The sequence below is a fragment of the Saccostrea cucullata genome, unplaced genomic scaffold (assembly GCF_032062105.1).
Source record: "Saccostrea cucullata isolate Sc308-1 unplaced genomic scaffold, CSIRO_AGI_Scuc_v1 ctg605, whole genome shotgun sequence".
Lineage (NCBI taxonomy): Eukaryota > Metazoa > Mollusca > Bivalvia > Ostreida > Ostreidae > Saccostrea > Saccostrea cuccullata.
In genome coordinates, this window is record NW_026923558.1 from 36,311 (window position 1) to 59,726 (window position 23,416).

General features: G+C 31.3%; 1 protein-coding gene across 2 annotated transcripts; it reads right to left on the bottom strand.

Annotated features, from left to right (window-relative positions):
- Positions 1-14,940: 14,940 nt before the first annotated feature.
- LOC134264317 (interferon-induced protein 44-like) lies at positions 14,941-19,802 on the bottom strand. 2 transcript variants are annotated; one of them, XM_062746612.1, is made up of 9 exons: positions 19,724-19,802; positions 19,574-19,615; positions 19,278-19,334; positions 18,937-19,002; positions 18,539-18,598; positions 18,399-18,454; positions 16,438-16,635; positions 15,954-16,109; positions 14,941-15,354 (listed from the first exon to the last, which is right to left on the bottom strand). In XM_062746612.1, exons 1-9 carry the CDS (start codon positions 19,764-19,766, stop codon positions 15,124-15,126), a joined length of 909 nt encoding a protein of 302 aa, XP_062602596.1. In that variant the 5' UTR covers positions 19,767-19,802; the 3' UTR covers positions 14,941-15,123. The 2 variants fall into 2 exon arrangements, with proteins under 2 accessions (XP_062602596.1, XP_062602597.1); XM_062746613.1 differs by lacking the exons at positions 19,278-19,334; positions 19,574-19,615.
- Between the last annotated feature and the right edge of the window lie 3,614 nt (positions 19,803-23,416).

Here is a 23,416-nt window from a genome sequence, read left to right on the forward strand (position 1 = left end):
AAACACGAATTAAACTGGAGAATACGCGTATTTACGATATTTGTTGACTTAAACAACAATCAATGAGTTTTTATAAGTTTATTTATTGATTGTTTTGACAATTTAGGTTGGATTTTATCGATATTCATCTTGTATACGTTTCTTTGCGGCATAAAGTATTCCTACGCCGTACAAAACGGATTGTATGGCGGCCTCAAAGGGAAATAATTTAAATAATAAAAAAAAATCGTAATTGGAATTACAAACTTTACATAAAAGTGCTTCGCACTTTTATTCAGTTTGTGAGTAAAAAGGCAGAGTTTACACATCGATAAATTCTGAAAAAAGAACGTTTAATCCTATAATACATTATCATGTTTTGAGCTCAAATATTGTTTTTTATCTCCACATATTTCATTTTGAAAGATATTGGAATTGCCAACCATTTTTCTTCTCTGAGACTTGTACATTTTATCTAATGATGGATTATTTAAAAATACTTTTAGAATTTGCATTGACATTAAGTATCTTATAAGAAGAAAAAAACAGAACTTAATAATTAAATAATAAATAAAAAACAGTAAATTAAAAAATCTTCAGATGATTTTAAGATTTTATCAATCTAGGTCTGGAGACTTATTAATGTGTTTTTCAAATAACGATAAAATACTTATATCTTGATAAACATTACCGAGAATTCTAAATGCTTTTTCAATTATTTTCTTTTAAAATATACCATCCTTCTTTTTTTCGGACACCTTATCTTTTTAAAATATTTGTATTGATACTGAGTATCCAAAAATAAATTAATAATAGAAATAAAACAAAATAGCACGAAATTATAACTAATATTCGGATGCTTGACTAATTTGGAATATTTTAATTTGAGATTGTTTAGTATGCTTCAGTCGTTTTCACATGACACGTATCATAACTGTCGATGTAATTGTAAAATTGTAAAAATATCATAATTTTATAAACCTTTTGACAACGTACGTATTAATATACTAAAATTACCTTTTTTCTGCAATACTTACAAACAAAAAGAAGGTTTTTATTCTTTATACGAGCTTATACGAGGGTTGATCCAAAAGTAACGTCACAACTTCGATAAAATTGCTTTTAGTCGACGTAAATTTCAAAATTAAACATGGTGGAAGCTATCTTTATTTCAAATCAGTCCTGAAAAATTCAAATAAAATCAACTGATACTTTTCAAAATATCAAATTTTATACCATGTGCGATTAAGGTAGTCACCGCACCTAAATAACATCGTACATGACGGATACACGATACGCGCCGTCATACATGTACACGCCCCCCTTCGTTTGAGATTCATGAACACATTCACACATTTCACTTTCTTTAAGAAATATTAACACCAATTTTAAACTCATTCTATTCAAAATTTATTCCTCTATGAAATCCTTTGAACTTTACCATATGACAAACTCAAAAGTTTCTCATATATCGCTCTCTTTTTTGACAAAGTCAGACATCATTGAACGTTTCCGCCCGACCTCCTATTTTTCGGTCTTCACGTCCTCTGCAGATCGTTCCATGATCCATGTCCCGCCCCAAATCGCTGAAATCATTTATAAACAGTCTTTTATTTAAATTCTTTCCTCTGTGAGTCTTATTTATCATCATAGCTGTCCCTACTGGCAATTCCCCATTCTTGAAAGAAAAACGCATTACAGCTGGTTTCGGCGTTTTATTCACTTTCGACATTTCCTTTGTTCAATAGATCAGATTAAATCAACACTGTTTATAACAAAAAATAGCAATGACGTCATTTAATTTTTAACTAATGACTAGAAAATGTCGTAAATTTTGTCTTCAAAATATTAGGCGATTAATCCCTTTTTAAAATGCTTTTTAATGTGTTTGTCTTTTTTTCATTTTTAACAATTTACACTTTAAAACGTGAGGTTTAGTTGTGACGCGGCGACACCCCCTTTGTTTAATGTTTTAAACGTCTATAAAATGGTTTCTATAAAACATTATTTAATGAAATTTTCAATTTTGATTAGATGTATTTTGATACATCTTTTGGTACATAATATTTGATAATACGACGCCAAATATTAAAGATATGAACACAGTGACATTACTTTTGGATCAACCCTCGTACATGTATCAAGTAGACATAAGTGCATTAAATATTTTACAGTATATATCATTGAATTATAAGTAATAGTATGTTTCATGAATGGTAGAGCAAGTCACATTAATCTATACAGGTGACTTGCAATTGATAGCGGTATAAACATGTGTATACATGAGAAATAAAGGAAACATGGACTCTAGCTCTTTTTTTTCATTCAACAACATTCTAGCGTGCGATTTTTTTTATACATGTAATTGCAAATGAAAAAAAAGGTCGACGTGTGAGAGGCAAATAAGGTTATGTAAGCCTTTTCCTTTATTGACATCTGTGTATTATCTTCCAATTATGAGTTGGAGATAATGATTTGCTCTTTAAATGACAATAATTTTGACAAAAAATTATATTGACAATAGATAATAAACTAAGAGATTAATTATTTATTAGATTTCTATAAAAAGGGAAAAAAGTAATAACTTTTATTCGCACGTTGGACCTTAAAAAAATAAAGGTAAGTGCATTTATTGGCTTCATCAATATTTTATGCATACATATCTAATAATAGGATAAAATCAACGCTTTTGGTAAAAATTGATGAATTATTCACGTTCGAAAAACATTGTATTTTCTATCAGTTTCGATTTCTTGTTTAAAATTTATTTTAAATATGTGATGTTTTTTGTGTAATTCTTACTTTGTTGACCAATTTTTCATGTTTTTGTGATAGAAAATTGATGCATTAATGTTTTTTAAAGTATGACTTTAAATGTACAATAAAGGTATCATATCATATATCAAAAGTATGCATCATAGCATACATTATACATACATGTATATTCATGGAATGTATTTAATCGAGAGCAAGTGACATTAATATCAGATATCAATTCATCCTATTCTATCAATTATGCATTTAATATAATGGTTATTGAACTTTTATTGGTGAATATTGATACTGCAGTTAGCTTTCATAAATGTACAAGCTTAAAAGTTCAAAATCCCCTTGATTACATAGCTATTACTTATCCTATTGATTTATGTTAATTATTTCAAATAAATAACTTAAATTATTTAGATTATGTAAGAATTCCTTATTTCCCTAACATAATATGATAAACTTTGAAGATAACGTTTTCGGAATCACGGTGGGTAAATACACAAGGCATTGAGAAGTCTGAGATATCTGAAGAATTTTCAATTATACAATGCCTGATGTTCGGAAGTTGAGGATCGGACATCCCTGAACCATCAAAATCTGTTCTGTAAGCATTTAATGTCGAAATATTCTAAATGCATGGAACAAGCATTCTGCATTTTGCTTTGTTATACCCCTCGCTTGAAAAGAAGGAGGGTATGTAGTAATCGGTATGTCCGTCCGTCCGTCCGTCTTATTGTACGTCCGTCCGTCTGTTACGCTTTGGGGTACCCATCTCTTATCCGCAACTCTTTTCATACCACTGTAGGAAAGTTAATGAAACTTTCACAGAATCTTTATTACATATTGCCATTGTGCACCTCCTATTTTACTTTTTTTTAAATTTTTTTTTTATTTTGAATTTCCCAGAGCAAAACATGGATACTGCCCATTATATTCATATGGGACGCGGGGGTATTATTTAGTGAGCTCATTGCTCACAGTACCTCTAGTTTATTGAGACTTGATTCAAGCTATTAATATGTACTAAGTCATTATTTGTATTTTGTGTGAAACTAGACATATCTTACCAAGCTGCTTAACTTTCCATAAATTTGCCTTCGATGTGTACTGTTGAGTAGACGAAAATATTTGTCTGCAACTGAGTGTTTGATATTTTATTTTTCATTTAAGACAGTCAACTGTTGTATATTTTAGATGTTGAAATTGTTTCTATTTCTATTTGCCGTATAATATCGTTCGCAGGGCTTGAACATAAGGCATTGTCAGAGAGTAAAGACATTCAGGAAATTTCAGTTTCAAATTAAACAGCGGGACTTTATTTCAACGTCTAGATTTTTTCGTTTTGATCCACTTTTCAGGGAATATGACTTTAGATATAATTATGTACTGTATTGTTTGGTAGCTACAAAATTTTGATATGCGCCGCGATCCAATTTTATTTTAGTTTGCAGTTTTTTTTTTCTGGAAAATTTGAAATTAATCGTGATAATTTTGAACATTTTTAATACAAATCGTAACAATTTATCGTTGACATATATGTACATGTACCATATAATATGGATAGCATATAATGAGAAAATAAAAAAAAATATAACAGAAGTCTAGGAACTATCCAAACAACCCTTGTGTATGTACATTTATTCATTTTCAAATTTAAGAAAATTTAAAGCAACATAAATGTGTGAAAGAATATAATATCCTTATCAAAACAGTCACACACTTTTTACGTTGTTATTCATGTACAATAAGATACATGCAAATTACATCAATAACATGTATATTTAACTTATTTAGCAAGTTGATATTTTAAAAACACATTTAATTGTATACCTATTAACTTTTGCAGATGAAGTTGTTGTTTCTTCCTGTCGTCCTTGCAATCCTCGCTTACTCTGTCCAGTCCTGTAGGCATTGTCATAGCAAAGGGAAGAGATACGGAGAAAAAGAAATTTACACGTTTGACCTTGGATGTACTCGATACACTTGTGAATGTAGATGCAATGGAAAAATTTACTGTCCTGAAAATCTAACTAGGAAAATACCATGCAAAAGAAAACGACGGAGCCAGAACTGGGTTGATGGTCAACGTCATTTGCAAGGGCGATCCCTATTTCGGAGGCAGTTCCAATAAAACCTTCATATTAACGGGAGAAATCTCTTTTTTGTCATTCATCACTGAACAGACACATCTCCATATGGTTAAATTGTCCTGTAATTGTTATTTATATTTGAATAAAAGGGACGTATATATCAATCCAAAAAATGTCTGTTCAAAGTATTTTTTTTAATATTGATATTAAAAACACTTTCCTTAACACAGAAAATGTTTTGATAAGCTTGGTTGGTCAATGCATAGCAGCATAAAAACAGAAAGGGAATATATTGATGCAATGTTTGCAATTTTAGCTTAATAAACCTAAATCAAGGGACTTGTTTCTGCTTTACTTATGCAAATATTTGATAAAATATACGATAGCTGATACATTGTATTTTGTAATGTCTTGATGAATATTTCCATAATTCTATCTTGCCTATTCAAACTAGCATTTTTTGTACTAAGAAGAGACGTGAAAGGTTATCTAATGACAAAGTTTTATGATAAAAGTGATTACTTTAATGTTTAATCGTCAACTTGCCTTACTTATGCAGAAAGATTCCTTTGCCATATGATACTGAGTTTATATCTCTCAATTGATTCACTATGGAAGAGCATATTCCACTATGGATAATTTCAAAAATGGAGTAGGCTATTGAAAAACAAGTTGATGAAACAACAATATCAGCAGTCGCGGTTTGTAAGTTCTCTAAAATTCATAAAATGACCTAGCCGGCAAATACAATTGATCATTAAGTCAATTAAATTCTGACTGACTTTTTTTTTCATTCTGATTGTTTGGTCAATATTTACATACCGAGTTGTTGACGGATATTTTGCGTTTTTTCCGATTATGATAAGGAGCACACGGTTGGGGTGACCGGTCGGCAGGGGCATGCTTACTAGATCATGCCACCTGATGTTATCTCTGATGTTTTGGAAGTCAATAAGTTATTTGGATTTCAGATTAAGTTTGGTATGCTGCAGTCTGTTAAGTTTGACAAGTGTCTTAACTCTCGAAGTAAATCACATATTAGTATTACATTGTATCTTGGTTAACATTCAGTCATGAACTTTTCGAAATATTATATACACATACACTAAAACTTTACTGAATAATTTTCAGCAGAAAAAACACTTTTTTCTGCAATAGCTGCAATGTTAATTGCATTTTTTACAAACAAAACGAAGATATTTTGTTCTTTATATTCAAATATCCATAGTAATAAAAACAAATATCATATAATGCTACATGAGCTGCAAGTTTGACCCAGGAAAATTTTGTTGCAAATTTGTAATCAACTATTTCAATTACAGAAAAACTTGAACAGTTATAATCTTCCTTTGTTCATATTTGTGATGGAAGAAATTTTTGTAATCTTTAATTGTAACAGAATGACATTATTGTGGTCCTGTATATTATTAACTTCTTATATAATGCTATATCCTCGATTGTACAGATATATTTCTTCTGAAACAATTTTTTTTTTTGGTTTTATTAATCATGAGGGTTTAAATTACATACAAATTAATCACTGTAATACATTTAAACAGCAAATAAATATTCTCAAAATTGCAGCTCATATTGAATAAAATGTACGCAATTGTATGTTTCACTGACGTAAGAGCAAGGCAGAGAAACTCATACAGGTGGCGTGATACTTGTAAGCGGTGTTTATATAGCGATAAACAACCGTGGTTTTCATTTTTTTAAATAATTAAAGTTTTAGTGTTTAGTGGATTATTTATATGCATATACACACACAATATATATATTATATGTATATATAAATGTTTTCTTCAAGGAACAAGGGATTTCTGCTCTGTCAATAACTCCCTTGTGTGTGGTTTTCTTTTTTTTCTTTTTGTACACGCCAGCAAAATCAGGTCTACAGTTTCAGATACAAAAATTGTTATGTAAATATTTTCCTTAACCAACATTTGTATATTATTTTCCAATTATGATTTGCAGATAATTTGCTTTATGAATGACTAGATGTACAACTTTGACAACTTTGACAAATAGATAGTATAAACGATAGATAATGAGTTGAGGATAACTGGTGTCCTATAAAAAAAAGTCATGCCTATTATTTGTACATTAGACGTCGTAAAAAAGGTAATTGCAATGTAAACATTAAGATTTACGGCTAATAAAATGATAATAACTGGCAATTTCAAAGCCCATAATACGTTATTTAAGAGCGACAACAAACCTACTCTTACCAGCCACCCTCCCTTTCCCAACCTGACCATCTCACTGCCTCATTCACGTTTTCCTTCCAGGATGTTTTTTTTTCTTCTTTATTAATCTGAATTCATTTTGAAAATAAAATGAGATTCCATCTCTAATGAGTAAAATATTTCAATCTGTTTCGTTCTACCTCTAACCGCCTCTTTTGTTTGTGTGAAAAATGTTAGTGTAAAACATAATTTCTAACTCAGAAATAATTTTTTTCTTATCTTTATCAATTCCGTACATCCGTAGATCATTTACATAATTCAGAAGTAGATATCAACTGTAGAAGTCCTTGTCCATTCAGACGATATAAGACTTTATTGTTGCCATCTGACGATTGAAAATTAGAGATTGAAAGAGAAAACATGATACATGTATCTAGCTCTCACGAGTAACTTGTATTTTCCTAGCACAGCTAGAGAAACTACAAAACACCCATGAAAAATATTTCAACTCCTTTCTTGAAAAGATAAGGAGAAAAAATAACACTTTATCGTAAATTATCAATCATCTTGGTACGAATGATACATGTAAGCTTTGACATGTTTTCATGATATTCATTATATGTGTTCAATTAAACGTTCTTTTTTCCAAAATTTATCAGTGTTAACTCAGACCTTTGTACTCACAATCTGACTAAAAGCCCGAGGCCTTTTTAAGTAAAAATTGTGAGTAAAACCATGCACATGAGTTTTTATACTGCTTATACCTAATACAGAAAAGGTACAAAAGTTTGTCAAGCTGAACAGGTAGAAACTGATTCACGCTCTGCCAAGACATGAGTTGAAGATGTGATTTCACTATTAAGCTTTTTAGGACAGTTCACCAGTGACAAATTTTAATGTTGTGTGATGTACAATTGAAGGTAGAGAATTTATTTGGATTGGTCACTGTTATGACTTATGCAGTATGGCCCATTGAATTTGATAAATCTCCAGAATTGCCTGAATATTGGCAATGTAGAGAAACATCTTTGACTAAAATGTGATTAAATGAAATTGAAAAAGAATACGATAGTTTATATGAGAATCATTATATACTAGTACAGGTTAAATAAAAGAGATAACTACAATGTCTTTGTTTGTTGGACTGATTGTCTCTTAATATGTGTTACTGTCTAGAAGAACTGGAATTCAATTCTGCAAGTTGTTACAATGTATCGATTTTAAAATCATGGCTCCATTTTTATCGCAGAAATTCTTTTTACATGAATTGAATATCCTTTTCCCAGTTTTATTCGTACTATGTTCATTTATTTATATATTTTAGAAATAGAAAAGACATTAATAAATGCAGCAAAGTTCGAATGAATTCAAGCTAAAGTCCAAAAAGCCTCTGGTGTTTACATAAGAGCCATTGGTATCAAACTGCGAAAATAAAATGTACTCTATCGATGTTGACAGTAGTTCATCAAACGTAGTATATGATCTGTACATGACATGGAGTGGTTTTCATCGAGGTTTTTAGTGATTAATTGTATAAATTAAAGGGTAAAATCATTACTAGTATGTTTAATGTAAATGTCAACCAGTTGCTTAAACATCATAATTATGTTTTCACTCAATTACTATTTGTTGACATTTGTTAAATTTCGTGTAATTCCAACATTTTTGTTGCACATATAGTGACTATTAATTATCAAAGATGAAATAACCCTAAAGCAGGGATTACTAGTTGAATTATTGTGTCAAACAACATAATAACAATAGTACTGAGTGATTAGTATTTTATTTGGCTGAATGGGCCACGGCCGCTTCAATGCAGGAGCCGAGGCATCAATATACTGCCTTTTGTAATGGCATCCTGAGAAAATGTGAACCCTGGGTACAGATGTCCACTGACTAGTCCATTCTGAAAACATTTGTTAAAATGTTGAAAAAGAGTTCAATGAGCCTACTGGTAAGCCCAATATACGCATGCCTGGCGTGAACTGCTGGTATGTAAGGTTGCTACAATCAGGCGGCCGTGACGAGGGGTCCCTTGTAATGATGCAGCTGGGCTTGAAAATACAATCTGAAACGATAAAAAATACTCGGCAGAAAAAAGGAAAAGAAAAGATAAAAAAACTGTGAACAAGTCTTCGGAGAAACAACACAAATGTAAACTATGTACGGCCCATTTATAAATACTAAACTTAAGGTGTTTCCACCCTCACAATTTTAATGGTTCAAAGTACAAAAACTGGATTTATTTTCATTTAATATGCTTCAAATTTTCAAATTATTGCAAAAAATGTATAGGTCACCTTATTATTTAAGATGCAAAACATAAACAGAAGTGTATGTCAGCATAAAAAATCGCACATTTTTTTTGTATAAAGTATTATGAAAAATATGTAAAAACTGATTTTAAATGCATAATTCTGATGCTGAATGTTCCTAAATATTAGTACTTCCTACTTATAAGATACTTTTGAATTGTGAATATCAGGGAAAATATTTTACATTAGAAGTACAATAAACAAATGCCTGACAGAAGAGACCTCAGAATAGAACGAGTTATCGCCCTTGTCAACATTTTTAAAGATTTAATAATTGATTATTAAATAACGAAAATATGCATTTTTAAAAATTCTTTTACTTGACAATATTATATTTATCAATGCACCTATTGTAAAGCATTCTTCCAAAAGATATTGTTCTATTAGGTATGAATTAAAATTAATTACAGTTTTTGCACAAACCTATGACTCTAAAGGAAGGTGGAACCTTCTTAACACACAATTCTATAAATCCTAGTCGACCTTTGTTTGATAAGGGTGGGAGGGTGGGTAAAAGTTTCAGCACAGACTGATGACGAATAAGTGCCGTGACGTCAGAGTTCCCTTGCTAGGTGCTACTAATATCCCCAAACTATACATGGAACTGATAAATACCGTACAAATCGCCCAATGAACCCGATGCATTTTCGACCAAGCCAGACCACCAATATCTATTTCACTTCGATAAATAGATTTAACCTTTAGTGGTTAAATCTCATTATCAAAGATGAAATAACCCTAAAGCAGGGATTACTAGTTGAATTATTGTGTCAAACAACATAATAACAATAGTACTGAGTGATTAGTATTTTATTTGGCTGAATGGGCCACGGCCGCTTCAATGCAGGAGCCGAGGCATCAATATACTGCCTTTTGTAATGGCATCCTGAGAAAATGTGAACCCTGGGTACAGATGTCCACTGACTAGTCCATTCTGAAAACATTTGTTAAAATGTTGAAAAAGAGTTCAATGAGCCTACTGGTAAGCCCAATATACGCCACGAGACTGTGCCGCAACACAGTCTGCGCCACCAGTAGGCACGTGACAAAAATGCAAATTAAAATTTATGTGCACATGTCACTAGAACCATAATAGCAAATATATGTCAATAAATGCAAGCAGTATTGCCTTAGCAATAAGCAACAATCAATCTTCAATGAGGGCAAAAACCTTGCCCAAAATATGTCAATAAATGCAAGCAGTATTGCCGTAGCAATAAGCGATGACAATGCAAAAATAATGGACTAGTCACAATGCGCAGCCATATTAAATACATATGGTAGAAGCACTATGACCCCATAACTAGTCATAGCGCAGCCATGGCCCAAAGTATGACAAAAATGCAAATTATGATTTATATGAGCATGTCACTAGAACCATAATAGCAAATTCATATATGTCATTCAATAAATGCAAATAGTATTGCCTTAGCAATAAGCAACAATCAATCTTCAATGAGGGCAAAAACATTGCCCTAAATATGTCCATAAAAGCAAGCAGTACTATTGCTTTAGCAATAAGCGATGATAATGCAAAAACTAATGCGCTGCCATACTGAATACGCAGTATTTATATACGTTGTTGAAATTATGACCCCTTAACTAGTCATAGGGCATCCATGGCCAAAAGTATCCCTGTGATGATGAAGCAATTTAATAATTTGTTTGCAAGAGAAGCCTGTAAAAATGGTTAAAATTTTACAGGTTTTTCTGTTATCCATTCCAAGTCGAGATATCTAACACCGTGTCACTTGACAAGGTATGTAAGTTGCAAACCTAGATAACGGCGTACAAGATATATTAAAATACGGTGTGTTTTTCTTCTTACCCCTTTCTATCCCATCACTTTCATAAAGCATTATAACGCAATAAAACACAGCAGAGCAATCAAAGTGAGATCTATACATTGCCCACTCACAGCCATCAGCTAACGCAAAATAAGTGAATTTGTAGCAATTTACTATTAAAAAATATAATTTATTTAGCTAAGCATTACAGACAATAAAGCAGATTTAACCTAATATTTCGTAAATAGCAAATTAGACAGGTCATAAAAATGATCGAGCAATATGTATGTACACATACATATATATTAACATTACAAACATCCCTGGGTGGAGGACAAGTGAGCTATATCGGTCCTTCCCAATTACGTGTCCTGGGATGCCTAATCGACTGTTTACCGAATTATGATTAAAATCTTCCATGAATTCTTTTAAAAATGCCTTCAAAAAAAAAAAAAAAAAAAGAAAAGAAAAGTTAACGCTGCTTGAGAATCGGTCTTGTAAAAAACCAATTTGCCCTGGAAGTGAGTCGTTCAAACTGGAAAAGGATAGTTTTCCCCTACACTTTATGCTTAGCCTCTACTCACTGCGTGCAAGTTATATATGTAATATGTACAATAAAAAAAAAACGCCCAAATTTCAAGAATACTGAAGTTATACATTTTCCTTGCAGATGACTCATGCAATTTTCCTTTGTAGATCTATCTAAAGCTGTAACAATTAAGAAAATGGACTGAGTACGAAAATATAGATTGATTGTCTGTTTAACGTCCCTTTCAAGAATTTTTCACCCATATTGAGATGCCACCACTTGCTGGAGGAGAGCTACAAATTTTATCCTACACTTGGCACACAGAGTCATTAAGCAATGGGGGATCTTTTTTCGTGCCAGCACCTACCGTAACACAGGACCTCCATCCGAAGGACTGGTCTCCACGTCCCACAGTGGGATTAGAGCCCGCAAAGTAAGGATCGAAAATATAGGTAATTTACCACTAAACTTTAAAAAAAAAACCCAACTAAGTATCCTTAGATCTATATAACTTATGTTTAATATAGCTTTGAGCTTATAATTAAAACAGACCCACTCCTGGCTAGACTTTTTAAAAAGAATAGTTTAAAATTACTTGACGCACAAGTTTCAACAGCAAGATGATCTCGTATTCACACCTTGTATTAAATAGCATAAATGTATGAATGTTAGTTTAGATTTATTTCGTATTCTTAATGTGAAGTTTTTGATTGTATTTAGCGTTTTATAGATATATGTACTAGCATGTAAAATACAGAATACAAAAATTCTGAATGCGACATACTGTTGTTTTACAGATTATAAATAGAAAATAACCTAAGAGTTCCAAAATTCATTATTCAGCCAGTTTTAGATGAAGAAGGTGTGGTGTGCCAAAAGAAGTATAGATCTATACATGTATATATATTGACTTGTATTCCCGTCCATGAAAACATATATCCAGACTGGTATGGTTCTAGTCCCACTAATAGTTAATATCTAAACATTTGACCAGTCTATACAATACTGAAAAGCTGGACTCAAGGAGTATACTAAAACCAGCTTTCAATCTTTAATTTTTATAAAATCGCTCTCTCGGCGCCCCCTCGATTATTGCTCCATTGTAAAAAATTGTTTGCAGTCATTAAGTGGGATGCTGCCTACCCAGGGTTTACAAGGTTCGGGTCTTAGAGTAGGTCTTACTGTTAATCTTTGCCGGTAATACAGGGGTCAAGACATGTAGCCATACAAAATTTCTTCTCTTTTTTTTAATATATATATCTGTGTCGACACCCCCTTCCTATGTCTGTATTTTCTAATATGCCTTAATTATGTGTCATTGATAACAGGCCTATGGGGCGTAGCAACAGCCCCCCCCCCCACTTTTTCCCAAACCTTACTTACTTGAACTATAGGAAGTGTTAATTGGCCCCCCCCCCCACCACTATTTGTGATGTACGAAAAATGTAGTACGAAAATTGGTACAGAAAATAATTGACATTGAGAAAAAGTTAGCCTCTAACGTTTTACCGTTTTCCACTGATACTAGATAGAATGTTCTATCGTTAAAATGATATTGTCCTACGGACCCGGTTTAAGGGCTTGTACCGAGACACAGTTAGATTATTCTAACTACACTGATACATGTGTACATAAAGAACTCTTCCCGACATCTGCCTCGCCTCGCTTTAACTTTAGCTTGTTATATCGAGAGAATAACGAAATATGTATGTACATCAATAATTTTTTACACCATCCTCTCGAACTTCCTTTTTATAAGCTTACTACGTTATTTTTTATGCAACGAAAAAACCACGTGCTGCATGCTGCCCGTGCCTTTGTTTGAGACCCCTAATTTCGAATCTTACAATCTGACAGAAATTGACAGCTTATTCACCCATCGAGAAAAATAAATCGCCTTTTACCAAGTATTTGCAAGTCAATGTGTGTAAATATACTATGAAATAGCCGACATGAAATTACAAATAGCCTTCTTGTATTTTTATGACATCCTTACCTCTAAAAGTTTCAGCACAGACTGATGACGAATAAGTGCCGTGACGTCAGAGTTCCCTTGCTAGGTGCTACTAATATCCCCAAACTATACATGGAACTGATAAATACCGTACAAATCGCCCAATGAACCCGATGCATTTTCGACCAAGCCAGACCACCAATATCTATTTCACTTCGATAAATAGATTTAACCTTTAGTGGTTAAATCTCATTATTTCGAAATTTATTAATTGTTTTGACAGGTACATTAAATGTGACAACCCTTCAGTGCCTAACATAAGTTATATTAAGCTATAGTACTTTATATTATTCATATCGCTATTGGAAGGACTCCTTGCATTTATAATTTTAAAAAGAAAACAATGGCATGATCGTAGAGTACATATTTTTTAATTATTATCATATTATCATAGATGCTATAAATTACCTAGAGTAAAATTCTGGTCGATCGAGGCAATTTTGAAATTTTATTTAAAATTAATCGTATTTGGTCATCAGTAATTTTGTCTTTGTCTATGAAAGTTATGTTAGGTATCAAGAGTTCATACACAGTATATGGTTGGACAACATTATTTCCAAGATGGGTCTAAAAGTACGCATAAAGTCTTAATTTTTGCAAACATCTCTGTTGAAGAAAGTATGATAACCTCTAGTATTGCATATGCGTGTAGTTCTGCTGTAAGCTTTGGTATTTCAAATAAACAAAGTTTTTTTTATTGTTACAATTTTAATTTCGTTCGGTCTTTTTATTATTTTTACTTTTTTTGGTTTTAGTAAAAGGAGAGTTTCCGTTTGCATGGCTAAGTAACGCCCATTTTTTCCCCAGATTATAACTGATATTTTCCATCTGATTTCATGCAAAATATACAATACTAAGAAATCAGACGAAAAAAATATTTCCTCCAATAATATCAATGTACCAATGTGCTATATGAAATTACTGAGTATTCTTGTATACCACTGCGCACAGAATATCTAGGTTAACAGAGATTAATTCTAAAAAATACAAATACAAATTACAGTACACATCAGGCAAAATGTCAGGAAAATATAAAAATGAGAAAGATGAAATATATAAAGGTAAACAAAACTGTAAACCAATGCACTGTCTTTGGATTTTTGGCATTTGTAAATGTTTGTATGAAATCCTTTCCAAAAAATATCCACTTCTATTTTATTTTAAAAAAGGAAAAAAAGCTGGTTTACAGTTTTGTGTATCAGTTTTATAATTTGACAAACAATGTGGTAATTGTTACCAAAATAATTCATTGTATATACATGTACATGTACATGTTTCATAAACTTTGCCTATTGACACCTTTGATTGATTTCATTGCCGTGATATGCAAATACAAGTAATTATTGTTGAATTTTGTTCCAAAAATTTTAAACATATAATTACATGTGCATGTAAAGCATAATCTATGAAATTGAAAACAAACAACACAACTGAGCCTTAATCATTATGTGCCTTCAAATCTCGTCCGAAGCAAAACTAATTGAAAATTTGTATTTAAAAAAACAATTGCACATACCTTTTCTGAACATTCTTTTTATTGTGTTAAATTGATCCAAAACCTCTTCCTGAACGAATCCTACTTCATCGGCCGCCAAAACGTACACAACACAATGTATCTTGTCTTTCTCTTGAGGATGTTGACGATACATTTTGTCATCCGGTTTTATACCTTCTTTTGGGTTTATCTAATACAATAATTACATCTTTAATCAAAACCTCATTCCATATTAATCAGATAATTATAAAAGAGGGAAAAACTGTAGACCAATAAACATATACATGTACTTTCCTAAAATTTGTAGACTAGCAATGAAAAATATTGTACGAAAAAACGCTTTTTTGCAGCATGGTATATTCCTTGAGAAAAATGTTGTTGTTGTTTTTTTTTTTAATAGAAAATACGATCATTGGCAGTCAATATTCAGTATGTTAGTGCCCTTCTTTTAACTTTAAGAATATAAAAAAAACGTAGTACTTTTAAGACAAGTGGGCCTGTGTAGATTTATTCAAAATAATGTTTTGCATGAAACAACTTGAAATAACGTTACCATATATCAATTTTCAAATTAGTTTTTCCAGTATTCTATTGTTTTTCCCCGAATTAACGGACTTTGAGCATGTATTTTAGCCAGTGATCAACAAATAAAAGTGGTTATATTATCAAGAAATTTGTATGACTTAATAAGTTCAAAATATAATGCTACATTCAAAGTAAATTCTCTTAAAAGATAACATTTTTAGTGTTGTAGTACTTTGTTCCATATATTTATATTTTTGTGCTTACCAGATATCCATCTTTGATATGGCCTCTACAAATCTTCTCAATATCTCCAGTCTGTACACCTTTATCTCCCTTTGAAAGTCCCCGACAATCAATCAGTTGAACAGGTACATATTCCGTTTTATTACCAGTTTTAATTTCAAGCTTATAGTATGTTAACTACAAAGTAAAGAAGCACGTGCATCTAAATCAAAATGTATACGTGTATGTACGAGTAAATATATTTTCAAGAGAAGACTACGGCAAAATGGAAACAAAAAGATACAAAGTTAGAAAGATATTGAAGTTTCTTTAAAGAAATAAATCAATTTCTTTCAAGCTTTTAGAGAGATTGGCGTATATAATTTACCCATAAAGTGCCAATTAAATTTAATTGTTTAGATTCATTAACCAAAGCATGTAAAGTTCATTCAGTGAGATAGAACAAATTCTAACTGTAATTCTAAAGGATAAACTCTATATAGTACTAAATGAGTACATGACATACTCCTTCTGTTATACTCTCGGACCCCACTGATCCATCAACGGCTCTTTTAACCACTCTTCCCTCCTGCAGTAAGGCTGTAAAACATGCATTTACAAAGGAAGATTTCCCACTTCCGGCTTGTCCAAGAAGTAAAATATTGAGTGGTGTGTCAGTTTCAGTCGATCTCACCGATATGTTGTTCATAAAGGTTTCTTTTAACTGTAGACAAACAGACATTTTATCAGCCGCAATAATATATCAATCCCTACGTTTTTTTTCTCCGGAAAATAGATTTAAAAGAATCGGAGAGGGCTACATAAGTGCAACTAACATTTTACTTGTATAAGCTTTTAGAGGGCTGTTCGTATTTTTTAAATATTATCCTATACTACAAAGAAATAAATAATCTTTTCAACGTGATTGTTATAAAATTCCTTACAATGATTTTATTAGCAGACGAAAAAAAATTTAATCATTCTTTGACGCACAAAGGGGAAAATTAAGTAAAATAGAATCTCTGTAAATTTTGTTATTCCTAAAATTTTTGAAAATTACATGTTTCAGAACCTAAAAATGATCATATTTGAAAATATGTTGGTACTCTTCCTCCCTATACTGCAGAAAATGTTAAATAAGTTTCCATAGTTACAATGATTTCCACGAATGAATGTAAGAAGACTAAAAAAATTGATTTTCTTTTTTCTTAAACACATTTTTTCCAAGTTTGAAAATTGAAACAAGTTGAATGTTGTTTACAAGTTTGCAAAAATGAGTTGTGTGACCTTGACATAAACAACATCTTTCTGTTAGATACAACCTTTAACCCCTTATATTGTGCAGTCAATGCGGGTTTAATTGTCATATATTCGCTGAAAAAATTTCAAAGTCTGGATTCCTGTATGCTATAGATATCTTAATTAAACCTTTTGATTTTGACAAAAATTTGCCCTTTAAAAGAATAAGATATAAATAAAACATATCTTATATACACTGACCAATCATATTTTTAATTTTGAACAATATTACAATTAATGTGTAAGAAAATTGATCAGAGCACGATGTCAATGGCTTATTATATTTGCATAATTTTTTAAAAAATAAAAAACTGTATAATGAAAACGTTTTAAACATGCGAAAATTTCAATAATGATAAATAGTTTGTAACATCAGTCAAAAGTTGCGATATAATGCCACACAATATCTGTAATGTATGTCATATAGTTAGGGTGAAAAATTATAAACGGGATATAACATGTACCGAACAAGTTAGGATCTTTTACTGTACCAAATCAGTAATTTACTAATTGAATAATTTATAATTTTAAATAAATGATTTTTTTCAACAGATAACATTTAAATTGTTGTAAAATTTAATCAAAACATGCTTTAGTACACGCCATGTACAACAAAATTGCATTTCGAAATCATAAAAGTTTAAAACATGTCTTTATCTGAGCGATATTCATGCATTTTTAATTTTCTATTGTTAACACTTGTTGAATAGATTGTGCATTTACATATTAGCATGATGTAATCTTAACAAACTTTAAATGATCAGACACGATGTATTAAATGGCTTATTATCTTTGCATATTTTTTTTAGAAAATAAAAAGAGCAGTATAATAAATTTAACACGTTTTAAACATGCGATAAATTTGACCAAGTCTTTCTTTCGTCGTCTTATGTGCATGTCTAAATAGTTTGTAACTTTTTTATCACTCAAAAGTTGCGATATACATGTATGACAACTTTTTCGTCAGATAGGAACTCCAAAATATGTTCCCTAGAACTCTGATTATGTTCAGGTGCTGAATTTTGAATTGCAAATTTAAACCTGGAAAGAATTGTAAGACAAAGATGGATAGAAACTGGGGAAAGGGAAACGTTTTTAATGATAAATTCTTTCACTTTAAATTTGTACCATCATCTTGAAAAACAAGGTACATGTACCGTTAAATGTACAATTGAAATAAATTGTTACCTGCGGGACGTCTGTCAAGGTCTCGTGGATTTTTCGCCATGGTTCATTAAGAAAATCTATCAAGTAAAACATGTTAAGATTTTAAGCATCTCTCTCTGAAAACCAACTTAACTTTTTAAAAAAGAAAAACATATTCTTACTTGAATTTTTTTCCGCCTCATTTCTTTGTTTAGACGTCTTTTCAATTCGTTTTAATAAATCTACGAGGCATAAAGACCAAAATGTTAGATGAGAAAAGTAAAGAAATAAATACATCTGTAACAACAATCAGTTATTTTAAGAAATTCAATCAGCATTGCATGTGTTCATTTTTAAAATCATTTTAAAAGTCCATAAGTTTTGTGTCTGTGACATGGATAGTGTTAGAAAATGATCGCAGACTGTATTCTTAGTATGTAGTAAATGGCTCTGACTGCTCTAAGAGATCATATTGAAAAAAAGCAATAACATTTTCAGATATTATCAGATATCAGAACATTTGTGCAATCAAAAGTTGCAAAAAAGAGCTCAGCATACGTATAATTGATTTCATTCTTACTATGTACCCCGTAAAACCCCAACATGGAAATCGGAATAGATACAGCTACTGCTCCTTTTACATTAACTGAAAAATAAACAAAATGAATATGCTGAGCTACGCAGTTTTTATATCCTATCTCCATTAAAATTTACATTCCACTAACACACTTAATCACTTAATGACGTATAAAATTTTAATAATTTGAACTATCTTTAAGATTGTGATATTTTTAGCCTCTGGGTGAAACAAAAATACTTGCAAAGCTGCAACTTCTTTAAAGGGGATATCTGAAGTTCTTTGAAGCACACATATTCTAATAAGATATTATTGAAACAGATATGAGTTATTTTGCATCGTACTACTGCTATCCTTTAACTGCTGTAATAAGCCCATTTTCTGTATTGCCTCCCTCAAACCTGTTAATTAATTAAAACCATTATCATAGAACTTGCAAAGCAAATATCTTACGGTAGATAATAATTGTATTTTTACACAAATTTCTCTTTACTGAATATTTATCAATGATGTTTTTATGCAACTTCGTGTAATACATTTATAGGAATAGAAACTTTTCTGCTTCGCAATACAATGTAATTACCTTTCATTTAATTTTTTTTATCTAAATGAATTATATATTCTATTAAAATTTCCTTACCTTCATTTTCTTTTGCCAAATTCAGTATTTCCGTCTTTAAAACTGTCTCAAATAATACTCTTTTTATTAGTACAAAATATCAATGAGCCGGGTTTTTGCTGTTAATGAAGTTGATATTTTCTTACATAAAGCTAAAAAATATCTTCTCACCTGAGAATTCTGCAGGAGAAACGATAGATGAACCTCCACCCATTATAACTAAAATGTAAATGCCACATTATTTTATTAAAAATATTCAGATTCTATCTTTAAAATGTAATTAAAACGCCAGAAAATCAAAGTAAGAACACTTCATCTTACCTTCAAATCGACAAATATGTGTAGATATGTCGACGATGTATTATCAATTAACGCTAGCCACAGCTATGTCTAATTAATTGTCAACCAGATTAAAACAAAACGTAATATGTGCAGATAACGAACAGTATTCAAGCTCAAAAGTCCAATAAGCATCGCAAAAAAGGGACAGAGCAAACGCGGACCTCCGAAACATCAGATGTGGAATCAGGTGCCATGGAGGAGTGAGCATCCCCTGCATACCGGTCACACCATCCGTGTTCTCCTTATGATGATTGGGAAATAACGCAAAATATGTCGTCAATTCAGTGTTTAAATAGTGGACTAACAGTTAGTATGAAAAACGTTAGTCAGCTTTTGACTCAATGATAACACCCTTGTGAACAGAATCAGCTGAGAAATTTAAACTCAATATGCAGGTGTTGAAGGCATAAGTAAGGGAATTTGACGATTGAAAAGTTTAAGTCATCAGGTTCATCATAGAATGTGGTTGATATATATCCAATGACGTCTTTTTTTCAACTTAAGATATTCAAATATGGAAAAGATGTGTCAGACGCTGTACATAAATGACACATTTGTTTCATACTTTAATATTTTCATTATGTTAGACGTAACTGGTAATCTAACTACAGAACAATATGATAAACGCAACAAATCGTAATTTTTATGGTCGGGATAATGATTCTGTCCGGAAAAACAAGCAATCTTTTATTTAGCTTTATGCTAAAAACCTGTTTTTCGTGAATTATAAGACCATTATTAAAGCGCTGACTTGTCTACGTTTCATCCCGTTTGCACTACAAGGAGTACATAGCTTATGTGAACGATTGGCAAGTGAAGTCACCTCTTGTAATTGTAGAGATCCGTGTTTGCTTGAATATGTAATCAATTTAATTAAATTCGTAAGTAATTAACTTGAAATTTTCTTGAATTCTTCACTGACAGTATTATGAACAAAAGTCTTTAGAGACCAATTGTTATGCGTCCAAGTTGTGTGCAGATGGTGTGCGAGATTAGGAACAGAATTCCAACGAAATTAAAGTTTTACCCTATTTACTGACATGCCTGTTTGTTTTTATAAAGAAGCTTTAAAACTTCTTCATGCATAAAAGATTTAGAATAAGGATATAAGCGAACAGTAAAGTCCATTAAACAAATACAAACAAGAACAGAGCAAAATTCCGAAACATCAGAGGTGGGATCAGGTGCCATGGAGGAGACATACTGCGTGTGCTCATTGTCATAATCAGGTTAGTCAATTCAGTGTATAAAACTAACAATTATTTCATTTCACAATGATAAATTGTATTTTGGTTTGAATATTTTTAACACTTGTTTCATCAACTTGCTTGTCAAAAATTTACCTCGTTTAAGAAATTGTGTCATACTTTATCAACTGAGATAATAAAAGACTTCACAGAGTTAAAATATTTTTTCATTCACATTTGGATTTGAATATTTTTTAACACATACGAATGTCATACTTTAAATAAAAGACTTTACAGAGTTTGTTCTAGCAATTTTTTTTGAATATTTACCTAACAATTCACACGATTTAAATTTTGAAAATATTAATTCAGAATTTGTCCCAAAAAAATCTTGAAAAAAGAATAAATTGATCATATATATATTGATTTTTGATACGTATTTCGTTTATCTATTATGTGTATGAAATAAGCGATATACATAACTGCCAGATTAGAAAAAAAAAATTATCTTAGTATTCAAATATACGCCTATAAATAATAAATATATCCATAACTAAGAGGTCGGTTTAAATTAACTATCACTCAGAACTGATAAAATATAAGTTTCGGTTTCATACTTGCACAGAATGATCTGAGTCATGAGACACATGGTAATTCTAATGTATATCAGTTTTAAAATGCGTCTATCATGCATTACCTTTGCGATAAGAATAACCCTTAGTGCAAATAAGTTGTATGAATAAACATAAAAGATAAATATTTTGCTTGACACACTTATATAAATAAGTAAAGATTTACCTTTTTCAATGAAAAAATATGCATTGTTTAAAATGTTATATCAAGATTAAAAAAAATTACGTGTAATTGTCCCAGGGAGTAGAAATGAGACATAATTATATAATATATTATGAAATCAGCATATAAATCTAATCATTAGGAAAGATTTTTAATCAAATGACGGATTCTGAAATTATTGACAAACAAATTAATGAAAAAAGAAATTCAGCAGTCTCGTTAAAAGTCGTCATTTCGTAAGTTCAATGGTCGACACAATGACTCTGTCAGTTGATTGATTTTATATTGTTTAACGTCCCTCTTAAGAATTTTCACTCATATGGAGTCGCCACAACTTGCCAATGGAGAACTGCAATTGCCCTATCCTCGGCACTCAGAGCCATTGCGCAGGGAGGGATCTTTTTGTGCCAGCACCTACTGCGACACGGGACCTCGTGTATACGGCAATGCCCTTGTAACCAATGCGATTTTTGCATACAAAACATCAGTTCATTGTTAATACACTGAATTGACGACCAATTTACCCGTTATTTCCCGAGCACACGGCGGGTGTGCCTGATCCGCAAGGAATGTCCTCTCCTTGACATGACACCTGATCCCACCTCTCTTGTTTTGGAGATCCGTCTTTGCTCTGTTCCTTTTTTGTCTTATGGACTTTTGCTCTTAAAAAATGTTCGTTTGGAAAAGAAAGGATTAGGAAGAGAGCAACTATAGACCTATAAATCATCAGGGATGAGATAAGGTGTCAGGGAAGCGTAGATTACTTGTCGACCTATTACAAGTATCGGATGATTCTTTCCATGCTTTTAGAAAAGAGACAATTCCCTTTCAGTTTTCGACTTTATGAAAGATTGAAATGAAATACAGTTGTACTGAGTAGTTTTAGTTGAACTGACTGACAATTGTAACGAATTGACATTAACTTGTGACTTTGGATGACTGTTGATATCTTGTCTCATCAATTTGTTTATCGATAGCTTGTTTCAGTTTGAAAATTTGTGAACTTAGAATGTGCTCTTAAATTGCACTAATCTTCAAGGAAAACACTCCATTTGCAGACGAAGTTTAAAATGATACAGAAATGATGCATATAGAAAAAAACTGGGTCAAATACATTTATCATGAAGGTTACTCAATATTTCCATCAACGAATTATTTTCAATATATAGATCATCAATTAAATCAGACTTAGTGATGAAATTTCGGGTTCACTTGGATAAACTGAACCAACAAATGGAAAGAATTAACTTATATTTAAGTATAAAATGTGCATTTCTAACATTACATTGATTTTAATAAAAACACTGCAATCCATTAAATAGTACACTGTGCATTATTATTACACCAAATCCGAATGAAACAAATGAAAAGAATTATGTATCTAAATATATTAAAAAGTATTGAAAATAAATGATGGCTTTGTGTTCTATACATAACATTTTTTGATTTTAATAAAACATTGCACTTATCCATCAAAAGTAAGGTTTTATATTACTGAAATGAAAGCTGTCAATATAGTATATTACGATGAGCTCCTAAA